General features: G+C 48.1%; 1 protein-coding gene across 1 annotated transcript; it reads right to left on the bottom strand.

The window, feature by feature from the left end:
* Positions 1-1,281: 1,281 nt before the first annotated feature.
* LOC115082150 (pleckstrin homology domain-containing family A member 5-like) lies at positions 1,282-21,866 on the bottom strand. The gene is made up of 3 exons (XM_029586410.1): positions 21,704-21,866; positions 16,456-16,532; positions 1,282-1,350 (listed from the first exon to the last, which is right to left on the bottom strand). The coding sequence occupies exons 1-3, from the start codon at positions 21,793-21,795 to the stop codon at positions 1,289-1,291; spliced, it is 231 nt and encodes a 76-aa protein (XP_029442270.1). The 5' UTR covers positions 21,796-21,866; the 3' UTR covers positions 1,282-1,288.
* Positions 21,867-22,105: the final 239 nt, after the last annotated feature.

Raw genomic sequence — 22,105 nt, 5'->3', positions numbered from 1 at the left:
AGTGCACTGGTACCCTGGTCGGTCCACCCCAGGGGCTGCACGATACGGAAACGTTACGTGCGCTGCACAAGTCTTCCAAGCGGACTTCCAGCAGGAGTGGAGTCAGCATCTGTAATAACTCCACCTGCAAGCTGAAGAAGATGCTCAGCCTGTGCTGCTGATTTCTATGCAGCTCTAGATAAGAAGCGCTGTACCAGCCACTCCCACCTCTTCTGGATGTAAGGGAGTCCAGGGACTGCTTTTATGAAGTGTGTGTGTGTGTGTGTACATGAACAGGGAACAAACTAAAACGTCTCAGCCAATCCGAGTGCAACTCTAAAAACAGAACACCACACATTCTGGGCCAAAAATAATAGGAGACTTAGGAAGAAGAGCAAGCCAGGAAGTGGTTATTCACAGCAGCCTGGAGAGCAGTGCAGAGGCAGCGCAGCTTCGTGTGCTAGAGCGGGAGGCGCCTCGCTGCAAGAGATACGGGGTCAGGATAAGTTACATCAACTCCGCCACCCTCGGCCCCATCCTTCAGGCCGCCCGGGTCACAGTCTGACAGCTGCAGCACCAAAGACCTTCGGGAAAGTGAGGTGTCCTGGGGCTCAGCTCTCACCGAGCCACCACCCATGCATCGGATCAACAGCTGGGATTAGCATCGCTCAAACCAGCAGCAAATGCAGCCGCTCTCTTTTACCCTCCCCACGAGAAGCTGACGTGCACCAATGCTTCCACCCCAGGCGTGGCTGTGCACAGCTCTGAACTACTCTTACACAGTAAGGTTCTCTGGGATCACAGGACACATCCAAATCATCACACATGGACAGTACAATCCTCGCTATCCCGGGCCACTGCTGCACGCTGCACTTCATGCCGACAGGCTGCTCCTGCGCGTGGCACTTCAGCTCCTCACCTGCCCTGCGCAGGACCCCCAGCCTCTTACGTCCGCGGTGCAGGCCTCTTCCCTCATACAAACAAAGCGCAGGAAACACCAGAAAGAAAAGAGGCCTGGCTACTTGAAGGAAAGGCGACAGAACTACAAAACACTTCCGTCTAAAGCCACAAGACAGGCAGCCCGGCACAGAAGTGGGAAGCCACTGTCACGAGCAGCCCGAGACTTAACCACAACAATGCAAAGATCAGGATACTTTAATAAAGTTAAAGCAGTATCAGTACTTTACAAAAATAACAGGCAAAGCAGCATAATAACCCCTGTCATCCTGTCAATCACCAAATGCATTTGGCGTGGCAGCAAGAGGAGTCCACAAGACCTTGCAGCAATGTGTAAGTGGGTGCGCTTTACTTACTTAATGTAGTATCTTGCTCCTTCAAAAGTATATCCTTCTTCCCAACCCATGGGCAAATCTAGGATAAAAAAAAACCAGAACATTATTTATAGCTGAGGTCACACAAATAGTGAACAAGAACTGAAAACCTCAGAGACGCATTACAGCCTGCAATCCTTGCATCAATATCTGCAACAAGCACCAACCTAAAGAGAAGTGGAGGAGCAGACTGCACGGAGCAGACTGGCTGGAGCATTTTGGTCTCTCTCTGCCATCATTTACTCTGTTACTAAGACACTACCCGCACCAGCACATAGAGCAGACTGGCTGGAGCATTTTGGTCTCTCTCTGCAGTCATTTACTCTGTTACTAAGACACTACCCGCACCAGCGCATAGAGCAGACTGGCTGGAGCATTTTGGTCTCTCTCCGCTATCATTTACTCTGTTACTAAGACACTACCCGTACCAGCGCATAGAGCAGACTGGCTGGAGCATTTTGGTCTCTCTCTGCTATCATTTACTCTGTTACTAAGACACTACCCGCACCAGCGCATAGAGCAGACTGGCTGGAGCATTTTGGTCTCTCTCTGCAGTCATTTACTCTGTTACTAAGACACTACCCGCACCAGCGCATAGAGCAGACTGGCTGGAGCATTTTGGTCTCTCTCCGCTATCATTTACTCTGTTACTAAGACACTACCCGCACCAGCGCATAGAGCAGACTGGCTGGAGCATTTTGGTCTCTCTCTGCTATCATTTACTCTGTTACTAAGACACTACCCGCACCAGCGCATAGAGCAGACTGGCTGGAGCATTTTGGTCTCTCTCTGCTATCATTTACTCTGTTACTAAGACACTACCCGCACCAGCGCATAGAGCAGACTGGCTGGAGCATTTTGGTCTCTCTCCGCTATCATTTACTCTGTTACTAAGACACTACCCGCACCAGCGCATAGAGCAGACTGGCTGGAGCATTTTGGTCTCTCTCTGCTATCATTTACTCTGTTACTAAGACACTACCCGCACCAGCGCATAGAGCAGACTGGCTGGAGCATTTTGGTCTCTCTGCCATCATTTACTCTGTTACTAAGACACTACCCGCAACAGCGCATAGAGCAGACTGGCTGGAGCATTTTGGTCTCTCTCTGCAGTCATTTACTCTGTTACTAAGACACTACCCGCACCAGCGCATAGAGCAGACTGGCTGGAGCATTTTGGTCTCTCTCTGCCCTCATTTACTCTGTTACTAAGACACTACCCGCACCAGCGCATAGGGCAGACTGGCTGGAGCATTTTGGTCTCTCTCTGCCATCATTTACTCTGTTACTAAGACACTGCCCGCACCAGCGCATAGAGCAGACTGGCTGGAGCATTTTGGTCTCTCTCTGCCCTCATTTACTCTGTTACTAAGACACTGCCCGCACCAGCGCATAGAGCAGACTGGCTGGAGCATTTTGGTCTCTCTGCCATCATTTACTCTGTTACTAAGACACTACCCGCACCAGCGCATAGAGCAGACTGGCTGGAACATTTTGGTCTCTCTGCCATCATTTACTCTGTTACTAAGACACTACCCGCACCAGCGCATAGAGCAGACTGGCTGGAGCATTTTGGTCTCTCTCTGCAGTCATTTACTCTGTTACTAAGACACTACCCGCACCAGCGCATAGAGCAGACTGGCTGGAGCATTTTGGTCTCTCTCTGCCCTCATTTACTCTGTTACTAAGACACTACCCGCACCAGCGCATAGAGCAGACTGGCTGGAGCATTTTGGTCTCTCTCTGCCATCATTTACTCTGTTACTAAGACACTGCCCGCACCAGCGCATAGAGCAGACTGGCTGGAGCATTTTGGTCTCTCTCTGCCCTCATTTACTCTGTTACTAAGACACTACCCGCACCGGCGCATAGAGCAGACTGGCTGGAGCATTTTGGTCTCTCTCTGCTATCATTTACTCTGTTACTAAGACACTACCCGCACCGGCGCATAGAGCAGACTTGCTGGAGCATTTTGGTCTCTCTCTGCCCTCATTTACTCTGTTACTAAGACACTACCCGCACCGGCGCATAGAGCAGACTGGCTGGAGCATTTTGGTCTCTCTCTGCTATCATTTACTCTGTTACTAAGACACTACCCGCACCAGCGCATAGAGCAGACTGGCTGGAGCATTTTGGTCTCTCTCTGCCCTCATTTACTCTGTTACTAAGACACTACCCGCACCAGCGCATAGAGCAGACTGGCTGGAGCATTTTGGTCTCTCTCTGCTGTCACCCGCACCAGCGCATAGAGCAGACTGGCTGGAGCATTTTGGTCTCTCTCTGCCCTCATTTACTCTGTTACTAAGACACTACCCGCACCAGCGCATAGAGCTGAAGCGCAAGGCCTGCCTGCTGTCCTCCTTCCAAGAGACAGTAAAAACGTCACTATGGTTAAATGCTACCCATGGGTGCTCAGTGCTTAAGCAATAGTGCTGCAGACATTTAGGAGGCAAGATTAATGCCCTCAGCTGCAAGATTTACAAGATCAGGTGCAAGAAAAATAGGGCTTGATGAGTGCCAGTACCCTGTCTGCTCCATCCCTTGAGAGCTCTCTCATGGAAGAGGAGAGCCAGCAGAGAGCCCACACACAAGCAGCAGCACCAGCACCGCAGAGAAAAAACTTCCTGCTTTGCTTCTGGGTTATGCCCTGGCAGGCATTTGAAGCAAGATCATTCTCCAAGGCCGAAATGATTCTTTTAAATAATGTCAGCAGGGAATTAATCTGACAATTTTGCTGAAAACCTCGCTGAAGGTAGTGCTCGCACTCACACTCCCAATTTGTGCTAAACTAACGTTTTGTTTGCAGTGACGAGGAGTCCAGAGTAGGCCCCCCGGCTCAGTTTCTGTGCGGTGAAATCGTGCCGTGGCCCTTTTACTGCTCAGCACACTGGAAGGGGTGGAGAATGACGTCAGGCGAGAGACCGATCCCCTGCTGGACGGCTGCTTGTGGGGGATGCACTTAGTATATACGAGAATCCACGGCCCTTAATGCGGTCCCGGGAGAAGATCCTCACGCACGCAGGAGGGAGCTCGCACCCGAGGTCTGTAATCGCATCCCAGTGCCGGCCCAAGCGACACAGGATTGTGCCACCTGGGGGAGGGAAGCGAGCAGTGAAACCTCACCCCTGGGGCCTTCCTGCATCTCAAAGGCAGACGCCAGCCTGGGCGAGGGCTCGTCCGTCTGAAGGAAGACGGGGAACAGACTTTTCAAACCAAGTTTCCTGCTAATTTCTTCCAAGCCTGGAAAACCGTGACTCGTGGGCTCCCCCGGAGAAGCCTGTGGGTTAGGGGTCCTAAGGAAGGAGGATATCAGCAGGTACATCAGGACTACAGGGCTCTTATTTTCTTTCCACTTTGCAGACGTCCTGGTTTGGGACTTTGAAACGTTTTTAGTTGCTTTACTTTCAGGTTTATAAAGTGGACCCTTAACCTTATTTGCCTGTAGATATGTAAAGTACATTTCTGCTATCTCAAGGCTCATCTTGTTCCCTCAGTGAGGTTGTGCTGAATTGTATTCTCCGAGTCTGCTTTTCATCCGTGCGAGGAGAGGAAGGTTCGGAGCCCCTCCAGAGAGAACCCGGGGTCTGGCACTCAGCGGCTGTGAAACTCTGCTCCCCCCCCCCCCCCCCAAGAGTGACACAGCTCGGACGTTGTAGCTCTCCTTCCCTATTCTGCTCCCCCGTCCTCAAGCCGCCCAGTAACCTGGAGTCGGGGTTACACTTGCACAGGTGAGGCCGCCACACGTCCCACCCCCAGCCCATCGGCCCACGGGACTGAACGTGCAGGGCACGCTAAGCTTTGTGGCACCCCTGAAACCCCGACTGCTTCAGGCACGCAGTGCTTAGGGTGAAACTGATTCCCCTTATGGTCAAATGGGTGAAAGAACTCGTGAAAGTGGAATAAAGTTAGTCTTACTGCATTCTGGGAGGGAAGGTAACTTTTCCTCTCAGCACAGAAATTCCCAGCATGACCCCATTTTAACACCTGAAAATTCACATGGCCTCAGATGACGAAAACAAAAACCCAGAGGCCTTTGTTCAATCCTCATCCTCCCAGACCTATCTGCTGCTTTTGACCCTCTTCAGCCACCATCCATCCTCCCCTGGATTTCATGACTCCGCCCCTCTCTTACCTCTCCCATCCCACTTTCAGTGTCTCCTCTGGTGGATCCTCCTGTACTCCCATCCCACTTTCAGTGTTTCCTCTGGTGGATCCTCCTGTACTCCCATCCCACTATCAGCTGCTGCTCCTCGCTGCTCTGCTCACTCTTCATGCTCAGATCTCCTCCCATCTTTACGCCGATGACTCTCAGATTTCTCACTCTAGGCTGGAGGTTTCGTCAGGGATCCAGCCCAGTCCCGGCCCGCTTGTCCGACATGGCTGCCTGGGAGACGCACCTCCACCTTAAACGTTTGTGTCAGCACCAGAATCTGTCCTACCTCCAACCTGCTCCTCACTGGTCTCTCTCCACTGCACTCTGTCCAAAATTCAGCCCTGTGACTTATCTTTTGCCATGACATTGGCTGCCCGTGTTTCTGCATCCAATTCCAGCTCCTCTTCCTCCGCTCCGCACCTCTCTCCTCACCAGGGAAGTCGCTCCTTCTCATCTACCCCCAATTCCCGGCTCCGTGCTTTCCACCTGCCTGCACCAGCACAGACTTCCTCCGCTGCGGCACATGCTCCCTTCTCTTCCCTTATTTAAGTCCAATCCTTTTTTCGGGCTGCTTTTAAATCTTTAACCACCGATTATACCCCTTTCAGCCTTATTAATTTTTAACCATTTTTCTTAATAAAAGTAATTCCCATAGTCTCTTGTGCTCTTGATGAACTCCTAGTGAGCAGGGATTGCCTCTCATGTGTTTTCGTGCAGCGCTGCGTAGCACTATAGGAGTGAGAAGCTGTAATAACAGCAGCAGGCTTAGAGGCTCTGCACTATAGGAGTGAGAAGCTGTAATAACAGCAGCAGGCTTAGAGGCTCTGCACTATAGGAGTGAGAAGCTGTAATAGCAGCAGCAGGCTTAGAGGCTCTGCACTAAAGGAGTGAGAAGCTGTAATAGCAGCAGCAGGCTTAGAGGCTCTGCACTATAGGAGTGAGAAGCTGTAATAACAGCAGCAGGCTTAGAGGCTCTGCACTATAGGAGTGAGAAGCTGTAATAACAGCAGCAGGCTTAGAGGCTCTGCACTATAGGAGTGAGAAGCTGTAATAACAGCAGCAGGCTTAGAGGCTCTGCACTATAGGAGTGAGAAGCTGTAATAACAGCAGCAGGCTTAGAGGCTCTGCACTATAGGAGTGAGAAGCTGTAATAACAGCAGCAGGCTTAGAGGCTCTGCACTATAGGCGTGAGAAGCTGTAATAACAGCAGCAGGCTTAGAGGCTCTGCACTATAGGCGTGAGAAGCTGTAATAACAGCAGCAGGCTTAGAGGCTCTGCACTATAGGCGTGAGAAGCTGTAATAACAGCAGCAGGCTTAGAGGCTCTGCACTATAGGCGTGAGAAGCTGTAATAACAGCAGCAGGCTTAGAGGCTCTGCACTATAGGAGTGAGAAGCTGTAATAACAGCAGCAGGCTTAGAGGCTCTGCACTATAGGAGTGAGAAGCTGTAATAACAGCAGCAGGCTTAGAGGCTCTGCACTATAGGAGTGAGAAGCTGTAATAACAGCAGCAGGCTTAGAGGCTCTGCACTATAGGAGTGAGAAGCTGTAATAACAGCAGCAGGCTTAGAGGCTCTGCACTATAGGAGTGAGAAGCTGTAATAGCAGCAGCAGGCTTAGAGGCTCTGCACTATAGGAGTGAGAAGCTGTAATAACAGCAGCAGGCTTAGAGGCTCTGCACTATAGGAGTGAGAAGCTGTAATAACAGCAGCAGGCTTAGAGGCTCTGCACTATAGGAGTGAGAAGCTGTAATAACAGCAGCAGGCTTAGAGGCTCTGCACTATAGGAGTGAGAAGCTGTAATAACAGCAGCAGGCTTAGAGGCTCTGCACTATAGGAGTGAGAAGCTGTAATAACAGCAGCAGGCTTAGAGGCTCTGCACTATAGGCGTGAGAAGCTGTAATAACAGCAGCAGGCTTAGAGGCTCTGCACTATAGGAGTGAGAAGCTGTAATAACAGCAGCAGGCTTAGAGGCTCTGCACTATAGGAGTGAGAAGCTGTAATAACAGCAGCAGGCTTAGAGGCTCTGCACTATAGGAGTGAGAAGCTGTAATAACAGCAGCAGGCTTAGAGGCTCTGCACTATAGGAGTGAGAAGCTGTAATAACAGCAGCAGGCTTAGAGGCTCTGCACTATAGGAGTGAGAAGCTGTAATAACAGCAGCAGGCTTAGAGGCTCTGCACTATAGGAGTGAGAAGCTGTAATAACAGCAGCAGGCTTAGAGGCTCTGCACTATAGGAGTGAGAAGCTGTAATAACAGCAGCAGGCTTAGAGGCTCTGCACTATAGGAGTGAGAAGCTGTAATAACAGCAGCAGGCTTAGAGGCTCTGCACTATAGGAGTGAGAAGCTGTAATAACAGCAGCAGGCTTAGAGGCTCTGCACTATAGGAGTGAGAAGCTGTAATAGCAGCAGCAGGCTTAGAGGCTCTGCACTATAGGAGTGAGAAGCTGTAATAGCAGCAGCAGGCTTAGAGGCTCTGCACTATAGGAGTGAGAAGCTGTAATAGCAGCAGCAGGCTTAGAGGCTCTGCACTATAGGAGTGAGAAGCTGTAATAACAGCAGCAGGCTTAGAGGCTCTGCACTATAGGAGTGAGAAGCTGTAATAACAGCAGCAGGCTTAGAGGCTCTGCACTATAGGAGTGAGAAGCTGTAATAACAGCAGCAGGCTTAGAGGCTCTGCACTATAGGCGTGAGAAGCTGTAATAACAGCAGCAGGCTTAGAGGCTCTGCACTATAGGAGTGAGAAGCTGTAATAACAGCAGCAGGCTTAGAGGCTCTGCACTATAGGAGTGAGAAGCTGTAATAACAGCAGCAGGCTTAGAGGCTCTGCACTATAGGAGTGAGAAGCTGTAATAACAGCAGCAGGCTTAGAGGCTCTGCACTATAGGAGTGAGAAGCTGTAATAACAGCAGCAGGCTTAGAGGCTCTGCACTATAGGAGTGAGAAGCTGTAATAACAGCAGCAGGCTTAGAGGCTCTGCACTATAGGAGTGAGAAGCTGTAATAACAGCAGCAGGCTTAGAGGCTCTGCACTATAGGAGTGAGAAGCTGTAATAACAGCAGCAGGCTTAGAGGCTCTGCACTATAGGAGTGAGAAGCTGTAATAACAGCAGCAGGCTTAGAGGCTCTGCACTATAGGAGTGAGAAGCTGTAATAACAGCAGCAGGCTTAGAGGCTCTGCACTATAGGAGTGAGAAGCTGTAATAGCAGCAGCAGGCTTAGAGGCTCTGCACTATAGGAGTGAGAAGCTGTAATAGCAGCAGCAGGCTTAGAGGCTCTGCACTATAGGAGTGAGAAGCTGTAATAGCAGCAGCAGGCTTAGAGGCTCTGCACTATAGGAGTGAGAAGCTGTAATAACAGCAGCAGGCTTAGAGGCTCTGCACTATAGGAGTGAGAAGCTGTAATAACAGCAGCAGGCTTAGAGGCTCTGCACTATAGGAGTGAGAAGCTGTAATAACAGCAGCAGGCTTAGAGGCTCTGCACTATAGGAGTGAGAAGCTGTAATAACAGCAGCAGGCTTAGAGGCTCTGCACTATAGGCGTGAGAAGCTGTAATAACAGCAGCAGGCTTAGAGGCTCTGCACTATAGGAGTGAGAAGCTGTAATAACAGCAGCAGGCTTAGAGGCTCTGCACTATAGGAGTGAGAAGCTGTAATAACAGCAGCAGGCTTAGAGGCTCTGCACTATAGGCGTGAGAAGCTGTAATAACAGCAGCAGGCTTAGAGGCTCTGCACTATAGGCGTGAGAAGCTGTAATAACAGCAGCAGGCTTAGAGGCTCTGCACTATCACTGCCACTTACAGGACAGAGGGGGGGGTCTGCGGGGCAGGGAAGCAGCTTTTGTTTGTGGTCCCATTCACAGGCAGAACGCACGACCCGAGCTACTACTAACTCTGCAAGGAAAGGAAGTGTTTCTCTAAAGTCGGAAGGAGACTGCGTGGCAAAGAGATAAAAGTGTCAGGGAGAATCTGGCATCTGACGTTTACTTTTTCAGGGGGAGAAAAGAACTGAGGGGGGGGGGGGAGGGAGTTTAATGTACTTTAACCAAACATTTCCACTCGGGAGCCACTGAAATGCTACCTAAGATGATCACAGGAGCCACCAGAAAACCAGAGTCAAAGTTTGTCATCTGCCTGCTTGCATTCTGGATTCTGCCTGGGAAGTGACCCTCCTGCAAGAGTTCTCGGACATCCAGGACCGATGATACTCACACGTGTGACGCACTGAACACATGACCGTCATGGGGCTACATGAAAACAGACACTCTGCACTCACAGGAACCCCCAGACCCCCAACAACAGGTGCAGAGCAGGACCAAACGTCTGTACAACTCGCTACACAAAGAAGATTTTCTGATTCTGGTGTCCTCTCAGCAGCACAAACTCCCCTGCCACCAGGTGCAGTGTAAAATACAAACCTGGCAATCCGAGGACGCAAAGAGCAATCTCCCTACCTATGGAAAGGCACCGCCAGTGCACCACCTGTGCATGTCCTGTCGCGTGGAGGAGTGGCCTGCGAACCAGGGAAACCACCTCCAGCCCGGCTCATTCTTATCCTTTCCTCTCAAGGAAGCCGGCTAACATTTTATGTATTTCAAATCTGACGGGCCATCACAGCACATCCACAGCCTGAAACCCTCTCCTACAGGCAACCAAATTCCGTTACCAAGCAGCGAATGCAGCATGCAGAGCTCAGGTCACCACTCCATAACCGATCCAGGACCTTAAGCAGTGAAAGAACAGGTGAAGCTGCATGCGTTTACCTAAGCAGCTCCCAGCAACTCGCTGCACGCAGGGTAACCTAACAGGAGCTTATCAAAGCCGCCACCCCCCGTAGCACTTCCATCACAAGGCGGCAATCATACAGTACCGAGTACCGGCACATCCACGGGGGAAGTCGGGCTGAACATTAAACCGGGGAGACTGGTGCAGCACATGACACACGCTGCACTGAATCGCCACTTCCTGACCCTCATGTGCACGCGAGGTGGCGAGTCCTAAACCCAGCCAGGAGGCCGTCTCCCCGGAAACAACCAACACTGCGTGCCACGTGTGTACCCGCAGTTTGGGAATAAATGCACACAACAGGAACGGATTCATATTGAATCCTGGAGGGGGGTTTTAGGGTAAACAGAATGGAGACAGAAGTGACCTCAGGAAACTGAAAATCATGATAAATGCAGGAGAGCCAACTATAGCTGACTAACTTTAGGACAGCTCCTTGGCTCAACCAGGCCGAGTCATCCAGCTAGCTCTGAATACAGGAGTTAGCCGGCTAACAACTCCTCCTTATTAGCCAGATAACTTCCAAAATATTCATTTAGCTGGCTAACATCTGAGCTATGGACCTCAGCCAAATCAGTGACCAAGCAGGGTCTGACCTCACAAGATCCAAAGATCACCTCCCACCGCCCAGTGTCAGAGCACGCACACGTCTGTACACGCGTGCATACAAAAAAATCAGTGACCAAGCAGGGTCTGACCTCACAAGATCCAGCAAAGATCACCTCCCACACGTCTGTACACGCGTGCATACAAAAAAATCAGTGACCAAGCAGGGTCTGACCTCACAAGATCCAGCAAAGATCACCTCCCACACGTCTGTACACGCGTGCATACAAAAAAATCAGTGACCAAGCAGGGTCTGACCTCACAAGATCCAGCAAAGATCACCTCCCACACGTTTGTACACGCGTGCATACAAAAAAATCAGTGACAAAGCAGGGTCTGACCTCACAAGATCCAGCAAAGATCACCTCCCACACGTCTGTACACACGTGCATACAAAAATTCAGTCACCAAGCAGAGGCTGACCTCACAACATCCAGCAAAGATCACTCCCACCACCCAGAGTCAGACCACGCACACGTCTGTACACGCGTGCATACAAAAATTCAGTCACCAAGCAGAGGCTGACCTCACAACATCCAGCAAAGATCACTCCCACCACCCAGAGTCAGACCACGCACACGTCTGTACTCGCGTGCATACAAGAAATCAGTGACCAAGCAGAGGCTGACCTCACAAGATCCAGCAAAGATCACTCCCACCACCCAGAGTCAGACCACGCACACGTCTGTACTCGCGTGCATTCAAGAAATCAGTGACCAAGCAGGGTCTGACCTCACAACATCCAGCAAAGATCACTCCCACCACCCAGTCAGACCACGCACACGTCTGTACTCGCGTGCATACAAGAAATCAGTGACCAAGCAGAGGCTGACCTCACAACATCCAGCAAAGATCACTCCCACCACCCAGAGTCAGACCACGCACACGTCTGTACTCGCGTGCATACAAGAAATCAGTGACCAAGCAGAGGCTGACCTCACAAGATCCAGCAAAGATCACTCCCACCACCCAGAGTCAGACCACGCACACGTCTGTACTCGCGTGCATTCAAGAAATCAGTGACCAAGCAGGGTCTGACCTCACAAGATCCAGCAAAGATCACCTCCCACACGTCTGTACATGCGTGCATACAAAGTGATTCTTAAACCAATACATTCAGTGAGATTGAGCTGGAAGTCACGGAGCAGCCGCAGGCAGCAACTTATAAAAGAGGATCACTTAGAGACAGTCTCAGGAAAAGCAGGAATTCAAACAAGTTTCAGAGAAATGCACGAGCTTCCTTACAGCACTAAGATTTTCTCCCTTTGATAGAGAGATCCTGAGAGGTATCTGGAGAACAATTTAAACCTGTAAGCTCACATTAACAAAATCTGCTGAACTGCTTTTTGGCAATGTCAGCTAATAAAAAAAATTAAAAAGCTGAAGCCCTATCTAAAGGCCTCCAATTTGGCTCCTCCAACATCACAAGTGGACCATGAACGCCGCGGTGCTTGCGGCTGGTCCAGAAGGCGAATGGTTGAACGTGGCCGGGTTTCTCCTCGCGCTGAGCCTCCGAGGTCGCCTTCCTAGCGCGCGCTCAGCCACCTCTCCCGTGTTTAGCTGAGGGGTCGCGCTGAAAGGGAAAACAGCGCATCCCTAGCGCCTCCTTAAGCAGCGGAAGCCCAGGAGAGGAGGCTGTCAGAGGGTTTGGAAAACGGACGCTCAGCTTTACCAGAATCTGTTTCCCTAACCTGTGCACAGCCAGGAGTTGGGGAAATGCACACTCATAAAATCCATAAAATCGCGCCTCCCTTTCCACTTTTTTAATTTTATTTTTTTAACCCTTTGGTTCCTCTGACTGAATATCACCACAATATTAAGTCGGCGGATGCACTGAAAAGCAGTATTTTCTGCTTCTCTGTACACTTTTTGGGCTGCTCGGAAGGGGCAGGCGTTACATTCCTGAGCGTCAAACCTGCGGATCAGGCGCACATTTTTTTTTTTCTGTATCCTAGGTGAATAGCTGATCGCCTCATCTACATGCATTTGCATATGATGAGCGCTATTAGTTTCGGGGTGGTTTGGACGCGCTAAACCCTTTATTGTATAAAAGGGGGTAGTGGACGCGTGTCCTAGATGCGAGCGCGCCTGCGGGTTAAGCCGCGAGCTCAGCCGAGCGCGCGCTTTGCTGTATCGGCCCGTTTGGCAGTAACCCTTAAACGGCCGCACACGTACGTGCGTATGCCGGCTCTCGTCAGGGGACGCGTTCGTGGTACGACGCGCGCGCGTGTATGCACGCAGGCTGTACGCGCGTCCATATAAACGTACGCACGTGCGCAGAAATGCCGCCCCCACCGCATAAGTGGGGGGATTTTGGTAGGCGAGCTCCGACGCTGTTACCTATTTCTTCAGGATTTCTTAACCCCCCTCCCCCAGCTAAATACCCGTGCCCTTTTGCCCTGTTAGCCCCAATCCTTAAAATCCCGCGGACTAGCCTAGATTTATTATTTTACAGCTTGCACAGCGGAAGTAAAGTCAGGCGGCAGGGTCCCCGGCTCGCGCCTGCGCGCGTGATTTACGCGCTGGTTTCGTGCCCCCCTCAGACCATGCCCACCCCCCTTAATGATCTGATAAGGCCGTCAAACTGCTGCAATTTTTCATGTGTGTCACCAAATTACCTTGAATTATTTTACAATTAACAGCGCTGCATTCTTCACCATCCTCCTCAGGAGACCCAGCTCTCAACGCCAGATCCCTAAAAGATGTCTCTCATGCCTGCTATTAAAGTCTCTAGAACGGCGCCGTCTCCTATTATCTGAATTTCAGCAGAGGGTCCCAAACTACCTGACGTTTCAGCAGCAGGAAAGGAGGATCCCTGCACGGTCTGCAATATCCTCCACTCTTCCTCCGGGGCCTCGGCAGACTCCTCCCATTCGCCAGAGGACTCCACAGTTAGCAAAACTGGCTCCGGAGGATTCAGGAATAAGATTCATCCCCCCCCCACTCGGGTATGCCGGCGGCGTCCCCAGCTCTCAGCGTCAGGCCACAAGGATACACCCCCCCCCCAAGCCCGGTCATCGGAAACCCCAGAGCAGAGCTGAAACAGCGAGCCCGGGGACCTGGAAGAGCCAGCTGTCAGTCCCCCACCTTGCAAGGGTTCACTTCATTACTTTTTAATACAAATAAGAGGAGAATATCAGCTACAAATCTGGAACCGAAAAATACTCGTGCAAAGTTTTATTTTATTTTCTTTTAAGACTTTTTAAAATTTGCTTAATGTGACCAGGAAAATATTTAATATGGAGGAAAAAGACTTCAGATGGCAATTGTCTGGCAGCCGACTTGTGAACCGGTTCATAGGGCAAAATCATTCGTCATAAAAAACTTCCGGATTAAAAACCCAGAGGAATTCACAAAGTTAAGTCCATCCAGTCCTTGTGACTATTCAGATACTGACATAAGTCATTTAGGTTGAAGGCTCACTGTTTATGTAATAAGGTTGCATCTGATGATTTGAGTAAACTCACAATTTTCATAAAAGTTTTTTTTTTAATTTATTTATTTATTTTTAATTTTTATATACCGGAATTCCTGTATGCAATACAAATCATTCCGGTTTACAAGTAACGAAAAGGTTGCCCTGGTCTGGGAGGTTAGACAGGGGTTTTGTACATAGAACATTAAACATTGAACAATAACAATCAACCATTAAACATTATTACAAGGAACATTGAAGGTAAAAATAACATTTAGCAAATGGCAATTAACATTATTAGTGTTTTGGAATAGAATGTGTGTGTACAACTTTTTACAAGGAACTTTAGTAGTGAAGATAATCTGCAAATGTACTGTTATATAGTATGTAAATAATGACTGTTAAATAAACATAACGAATAAGCAAGTACATATATGTAATTAATATATGTAATTAATATATATGTACATATATGTAATTAATATATATGTACATATATGTAATTAATATATATGTACATATATGTAATTAATATATATGTACATATATTTACATATAATTAATATATATGTACATATATGTAATTAATATATGTAATTAATCTTCCTAATAAACATTTCCTGTGGGTTTTTAATTTGGAAGTTTTTTTTTTTATGACGAATGATTTTGCCCTTTGAACCGGTTCACAAGTCGGCTGCCAGAGAATTGCCATCTGAACTCTCTTCCCTCCATATTAAATATTTTCCTGGTCACATTAAGCATTCAATATAATTAAACACATTTTAAACAAAATCTTAAAAATAGAAAAATACCCAGTGCAAAATTGTGTTTATTTTTTTGGTTCCTAATTACTGCTTCACATCTAACTTGTCAGTGCTTCCCCTCTTCCCCGCTTCACTCATTTGGGTTTTCCAATGGTAGGAGCAGCCATTCTGGAGTTACCCGTGAGGACACAAACCCTTCATTATGTACACACACACACCTATTACATTATAATTCTTAAAGACGACGACTAATTTATAAAAACAAAAAGCACTGACAAATAATCGATGACCTAGACATGCTATTTAATGGCACAACTATTTGTTAATTTCCACCATATATATTATCACTGCTATAACTTGCCTTAGGCAACCGCTGGAAAGACAAAATAAATACGAACGAATAAATAAGAATATTCCCATAAATCCAAGGAAAAGTAAATTACCAGAAAAACATGCAGATAAGATTTAATGACTGCAGACATGCAAAAGAATAACAGTTTCTCTCTCGATGCTGCACCGCTTCAGCCCGGCAATAGTGCGCAAAGCTGATATTCACATCATGCAGGCATCAACCCGCCGTGAGAGGGCAGCTCAGCTGCTATGTGAAGAAACAAACACTCGAACTACCAAAAATGCATCCGATGTGAAGCACCGCACTGGGCCTTGCAGGAGCGACAGTGCTAAAACGAGACATGGGGTGGAAAGCAAGAGAGAAAACTGAACAAGAGAACCCAAAAAGTGCTTTAAGTGAGCAGGAGGAAATGAGCGATTGAAGGCAAACGAGGCGCTTATCTGTGCCAATTAGCAGGACTCCTCTCCTGCCCTGACATCTCCCAGCTAGCATTTCCAAGCACAGAGCGGGCTGCAAATTAATATGGATTCAAATCATAAGCAGAGGTGAATCTGAGCAAAGCAGCCCCTTTCTCTCTTCCCGTCAAGTCCCCAAACTTCTAGGAGTAGCCACACCGGTCTTTGAGCCCCATCAGCTAGGAAAATCCAGCTTCAAATCAGGCACATCGAATAATCAAACAGCAAAATCCAAGCAGAAAAAGCAGCTCGCCTGCCACCCCCTCCTAGTTTCAAATACAAGCTGCTTTACCAGAAGGAAGAAAAGAGACAAACCAAAAAAATCTCCCCCTGTTCTTCCATTCCTGGGCTGTCTGATGTCAGAAAACATCCTGAAGCACAAAACAGCTGTCTGCACACAAGGTGACACACATGCGGAAATTTGGGGTCCCATTTCCTGTTTAAATGAGGACTGCTATTGTGTTCCTTGGCCCCTCAGCTAAAGCAACCAAAACCTTCCACCTCTTTAAGGCCACCTGCAAGCGAATGAAAGCTGCCGAGTGCACACGTGGGGACGTGCGAGCATGCGTGTGGGTAACCGTGTGCTTTTGTGGCATTTCCTTCATACAGCTCATGCCGTACCTGGAGTTCTCCTGTGCCCAGTAACCACAGCTTCCCCAGTGACTGGATGCAGCCAGGTCGTGCTCTTTGCCTCCTCACTGTGAAAAATAAAGAGACATTACAACTTCACATACGGAGCCAAACTTGCAACAGCAGCACACAAAATCCAGCATCTGCCAGAGTAATGTAAATATTGCTAGGGAAAAAAACACCCAACATTACACAGGAGAGACTGCGCAACCCCAGAGCTATAACGGATACTACGGAAAGGCCAAACTATATATGTGAGAGACTAATCCAGTCCCATGAGAGACTGCTCCATTTGCAGAGTAATGAGAATACTACTACATAAAAGCCAAACCTCATATGCGAGACCGCATTCCTAAACTAATAGGAACACCGCTACACAAAACCTACACCTTTAGATACACGAGGCTGCTCCCTTTCTTGAGTAATGTAAATATTAAAAGAAAATCCAGCCTGACACACGAGAATGTGCCATTCCCAAAGTAATAAAACTACAAAAAAAAACCAAACCAAACCCTACAAGTCAAAGAACTCAATTTCCAGAGTAACATAAAATATGGAAAACACAAGACTTGTACATGGCAGAGTATCCCATTCCTAAATAGGAATTATACTACAGAAAAGCCACACCTTACAGGTGAGAGACTGCTCTCTTCCCAGAATAACAGGAATACTACTACAGAAGAGGCAAACCTTACCCTGGGAAGGGAGCAGTCATTCACTCGTCAGGCTGGCATTCCCTTTAGTATTATTTGCATTACTCTGGGAAGAATGAAAACCTTAAACTACTGTAACACGCTTTGAACTCTTTGGCTGGAAAAGTTTGAAACAAGTAAACGATGATGAGGAAAAGCGCAGTCTCTCATATGTTACCCTGGCATTTTCTTTGGTATTCTTCACATGATGGGTATCGCATATGCCATAGAAACAGTATTATGGAAAATCCACATCACACACACACACACACGAGACTGCTCCCTTCTCAACAATACTACAGCAAATCCTAACCTCACAAGTGAGAAACTGCTCCCTTCCCAGAGTAATGCGAACACTACTACAAAACAACACACACCTTGCAAGTCAGAGACTGCTCCTTTCTCAATACTACAGAAAATCCAAACCTTAAATATGAGAGAAGGCTCCCTTCTTAGCAATATTAGAAAAAATCCAAATCACACAAGTGAGCGACTATTCCCTTCCTAGACTAACAGGAATACCACTACAGAAAATACAAAGTAATATCCCTACTACAGAAAATTCAAATGAGTCAAGACAGCTCCCTTCTCAGTATTAAACATTAACTACTCTACATAATAAAATCTACAAAGCTGACAACTCCTCCCTTGATCACATGATTCAACTGCACAAAACACCACGCACTACAAGAATCACTGGCAAGGTGCAACTAATCATACCCCCACCCCTTACCTCTGCTAAACTATCCATCACCAGGAATAGAGCCTTCTCTATTGCCGGACCTAAAGAATGGAACTCTCTACCAATCTACCTGAGTTCAATCAGGGACCCCAAACCTTTCAAAAAAGAACTTAAAACATGGTTATTTAGACAATCTCTCTCAAACGGAGTTGGATAACCCAATATATTATCTTAAGACTCACTCCCAGTAACAACCATGCTTTTAAATCCTCCTCACCCCTTCTTACCTATTATACCATATCTATTCTCATCCAATCTTATATTAATATTTATTTTCACTCCTCTATTTCCCTTGAAACTTTCCCTTTTATTCCTAACCTGCTCACCTTTGAATAAATTGCTCTATCATACACCCTGCAATGCTACTCCTAATTTATTCCCATAATTAACTAACAACACTTGTTAAATCTCTGCAAGTCCGATTCATATGTCGTTCTTTTTAAATCTGTTTTCTTTTCTGCTTCTGACGAAATGTTAATTGTTATCCACATTTATACGCGTTATGAACACGTTTTATGTATATTGTTGTTTTTCTCTGTAAACCGGAGTGAAGGCATTCTGCTATACTTCGGTATAAAAAAAAGAAACTAAATAAATAAAATACTAGAGAAAATCCAGACAAGTGAGAGACTGCTCTCTTCCCAGAGTGAAGGATCACTACGAAAGACTGCAGCCTGACTCATGAGACACTGCTTCAGTCCCAGCAATACCACAGCAAATCCAAAACCTAACATGATGGGCTGCTCCCTTCCCAGAGTAACATGAGTAGTATTACAAAAACAAATCCATACCTCACCTGTGAGACTGCGCCCCTCTCCACACTACTACAGAACATGCAAGTCTCACACATGAGGCAGCTCCCTTTCCAGAGTAATGTGTACACTACTACAAAAAATCTACATCTCACCCATCAGACTGCTCCTTTCACGGAGTAATGTCAGTAGTACTACAAAAATACAAACCTCATCTATGAGACTGCTCCTTTCCTAGAAATTCCAAGTCCTATATGAGACTGCTCCCTTAACAATACTAGAGCAAATCCAAAATCTAACAAGTGATGGGCTGCTCCCTTCCCAGAGTAATGCGAATACTACCACAAAACAACCGCACCTCACCCTTGAGAGACTGCTCCCTTCCCTGAGTAAAACTACAGAAAATGCAAACTTCACCTGTGAGAGACTGCTCTCTCCTGAGTAATGCAAATACTTCAGAAAATCCTCTAGCCCTACACGAGACTGATCCCTTCTCAACAATACTAAAGTAAATCCAAAACTCAGTATATGAGAGATTGCTCCCTCCCAGAGTAATGCAAATACTACTACAAAACATCCACCCTTCACCTGTGAGAAACTGCTCTTTTCCCGTCGTAATGCGAGTAGTACTTCAAAGCATCCAAATCTCACTCATGAGACTGCTCTTTCCCTGGAGTAGTAGTAGTATAAAAAATCCAAAGTTCACCCATGAGACTGCACCCCCTCACCACACTACTATAGAAAATATGACTCACATGTGAGACTGCACCTTTCCTGGAATAATGCGATTAGTAGTACCAAACATCCAAGCCTCATCCGTGTGACTACTCCTTTCATAGAAAATGCATACACTACTTCAGAAAATCCAAGCGCTAGAGATGAGACTGTTCCCTTCTCAACAGTACTAGAGAAAATCTAAAGCCTGGCACGAAAAATTACTCTCTTCCCAGAGTAATGCAAAAACTACAAAAATATAAACTTCACCCATGAGAGACTGCTCCCTTCCTGAGTGATGCGAATAATACTCCAGAAAATCCAAACTGTACACGAGACTACTCCTTTCTCAACAATACTACAACAAACCCAAGACCTGGCAAGTGACAGATTGTTCCCTTCCTAGAGTTATTGGAGTAGTACTACAAAACATCCACACTTCACCTGCGAGACTGCTCCCTTCCCCAAGTAACAAATGCTACAGAAAATGCAAGCCTCAGACGTGAGAAATTGCTCCTTCTCTTGAGCAATACTACAGTGCCATACACCAAACATATGAGAGATTGTTCCGAGTAATACTACAGAAAATGCAAACCTCACAGGGGAGACTGCTCCCTCTCCTGAGTAATACTACAGAAAGTGCAAGCCTCACACGAGACTGATCCCTCTCCTGAGTAATAAAACAGAAAATGCAAGCCCACAGGGGAGAGACTGCTCCCTCTCCCCAGTAATAATGCTACAGAAAATGCACGCCTCGCAGGTGAGAGACTGCTCCCTCTCCCCAGTAATACTGCTACAGAAAATGCAAGCCTCGCAGGTGAGAGACTGCTCCCTCTCCCGAGTAATACTACTACAGAAAATGCAAGCCTCGCAGGTGAGACTGCTCCCTCTCCCGAGTAATACTACTACAGAAAATGCAAGCCTCGCAGGTGAGAGACTGCTCCCTCTCCCGAGTAATACTACTACAGAAAATGCAAGCCTCGCAGGAGAGAGACTGCTCCCTCTCCCGAGTAATACTACTACAGAAAATGCAAGCCTCGCAGGTGAGAGACTGCTCCCTCTCCCGAGTAATACTACTACAGAAAATGCAAGCCTCGCAGGTGAGAGAATGCTCCCTCTCCCGAGTAATACTACTACAGAAAATGCAAGCCTCGCAGGTGAGAGAATGCTCCCTCTCCCGAGTAATAATACTACAGAAAATGCAAGCCTCGCAGGTGAGAGAATGCTCCCTCTCCCGAGTAATAATACTACAGAAAATGCACGCCTCGCAAGTGAGAGACAGTTCACTCTGCCGAGTAATACTACAGAAAATGCACGCCTCGCAGGTGAGACTGCTCCCTCGCCCGAGTAATAGTACTACAGAAAACGTAAGCCTCGCAGGTGAGAGACTGCTCCCTCTCCCGAGTAATAATGCTGCAGAAAATGCAAGCCTCGCAGGTGAGACTGCTCCTCTCCCGAGTAATAATGCTGCAGAAAATGCAAGCCTCGCAGGTGAGACTGCTCCTCTCCCGAGTAATAATACTACAGAAAATGCACACCTCGCAGGTGAGACTTCTCCTTCTCCGGAGTAATACTACTACAGAAAATGCAAGCCTCGCAGGTGAGACTGCTCCTCTCCCGAGTAATAATACTACAGAAAATGCACACCTCGCAGGTGAGACTTCTCCTTCTCCCGAGTAATACTACTACAGAAAATGCAAGCCTCGCAGGTGAGAGACTGCTCCCTCTCCCGAGTAATAATACTACAGAAAATGCAAGCCTCGCAGGTGAGACTGCTCCTCTCCCGAGTAATAATACTACAGAAAATGCACACCTCGCAGGTGAGACTTCTCCTTCTCCCGAGTAATAATACTACAGAAAATGCACACCTCGCAGGTGAAACTTCTCCTTCTCCCGAGTAATAATACTACGGAAAATGCACGCCTCGCAGGTGAGAGACTGCTCCCGAGTAATAATACTACAGAAAATGCAAGCCTCGCAGGTGAAACTTCTCCTTCTCCCGAGTAATAATGCTACAGAAAATGCACGCCTCGCAGGTGAGAGACTGCTCCCTCTCCCGAGTAATAATACTACAGAAAACGTAAGCCTCGCAGGTGAGAGACTGCTCCCGAGTAATAATGCTACAGAAAATGCAAGCCTCGCAGGTGAGAGACTGCTCCCGAGTAATAATACTACAGAAAATGCACGCCTCGCAGGTGAGAGACTGCTCCCTCTCCCGAGTAATAATACTACAGAAAATGCAAGCCTCGCAGGTGAGGTAATATTGCTAGCAGGAACAGTGCAGGCACTAATGCCCGGCGAAGCCCGTTCCTCACCCCCCACCCTCGAAGCGCATTTACTTGATGAAGAAGACGCGTCCGGCCCGGGTGACGCCGAAGCTCCAGGTCCGGGGCAGCGAGCGAACCCGCTCCAGGTTCAGATCCGCCGCCATGTCTGCGGCCCCGAGCAGCGCAAGCCCCGCCCGACGCGACGCCGCCGCTGACTCCTCCCTCCAGCCTGACGCTCCCGTCACGCACCCGCCCCCGGCCCCCCTGCGATGCTTACGCTCGCAGGCACCTCCCCTTCCCCGTGACGCGCCACTCCACGCTCCTCCCCTAACCCTTCCGCTGCCACCTCCCCCAGGTGCGCGCGCGCGCGCTGCATGCGGTCCGGAGGGGCTGCGCTACCTTGGCGCGGCGGCGGGCTCGTGCAGAGAAGCTCCCTGCCTCCCAGGAGCATGTGCGTTCTGCTTGGCCCGTGTA

Source organism: Rhinatrema bivittatum, unplaced genomic scaffold (genome assembly GCF_901001135.1).
Source record: "Rhinatrema bivittatum unplaced genomic scaffold, aRhiBiv1.1, whole genome shotgun sequence".
Classification (NCBI taxonomy): Eukaryota; Metazoa; Chordata; class Amphibia; order Gymnophiona; family Rhinatrematidae; genus Rhinatrema; species Rhinatrema bivittatum.
Note: the sequence above shows the minus strand (reverse complement) of the source record. Positions and strands in the feature narration are given on the sequence as shown.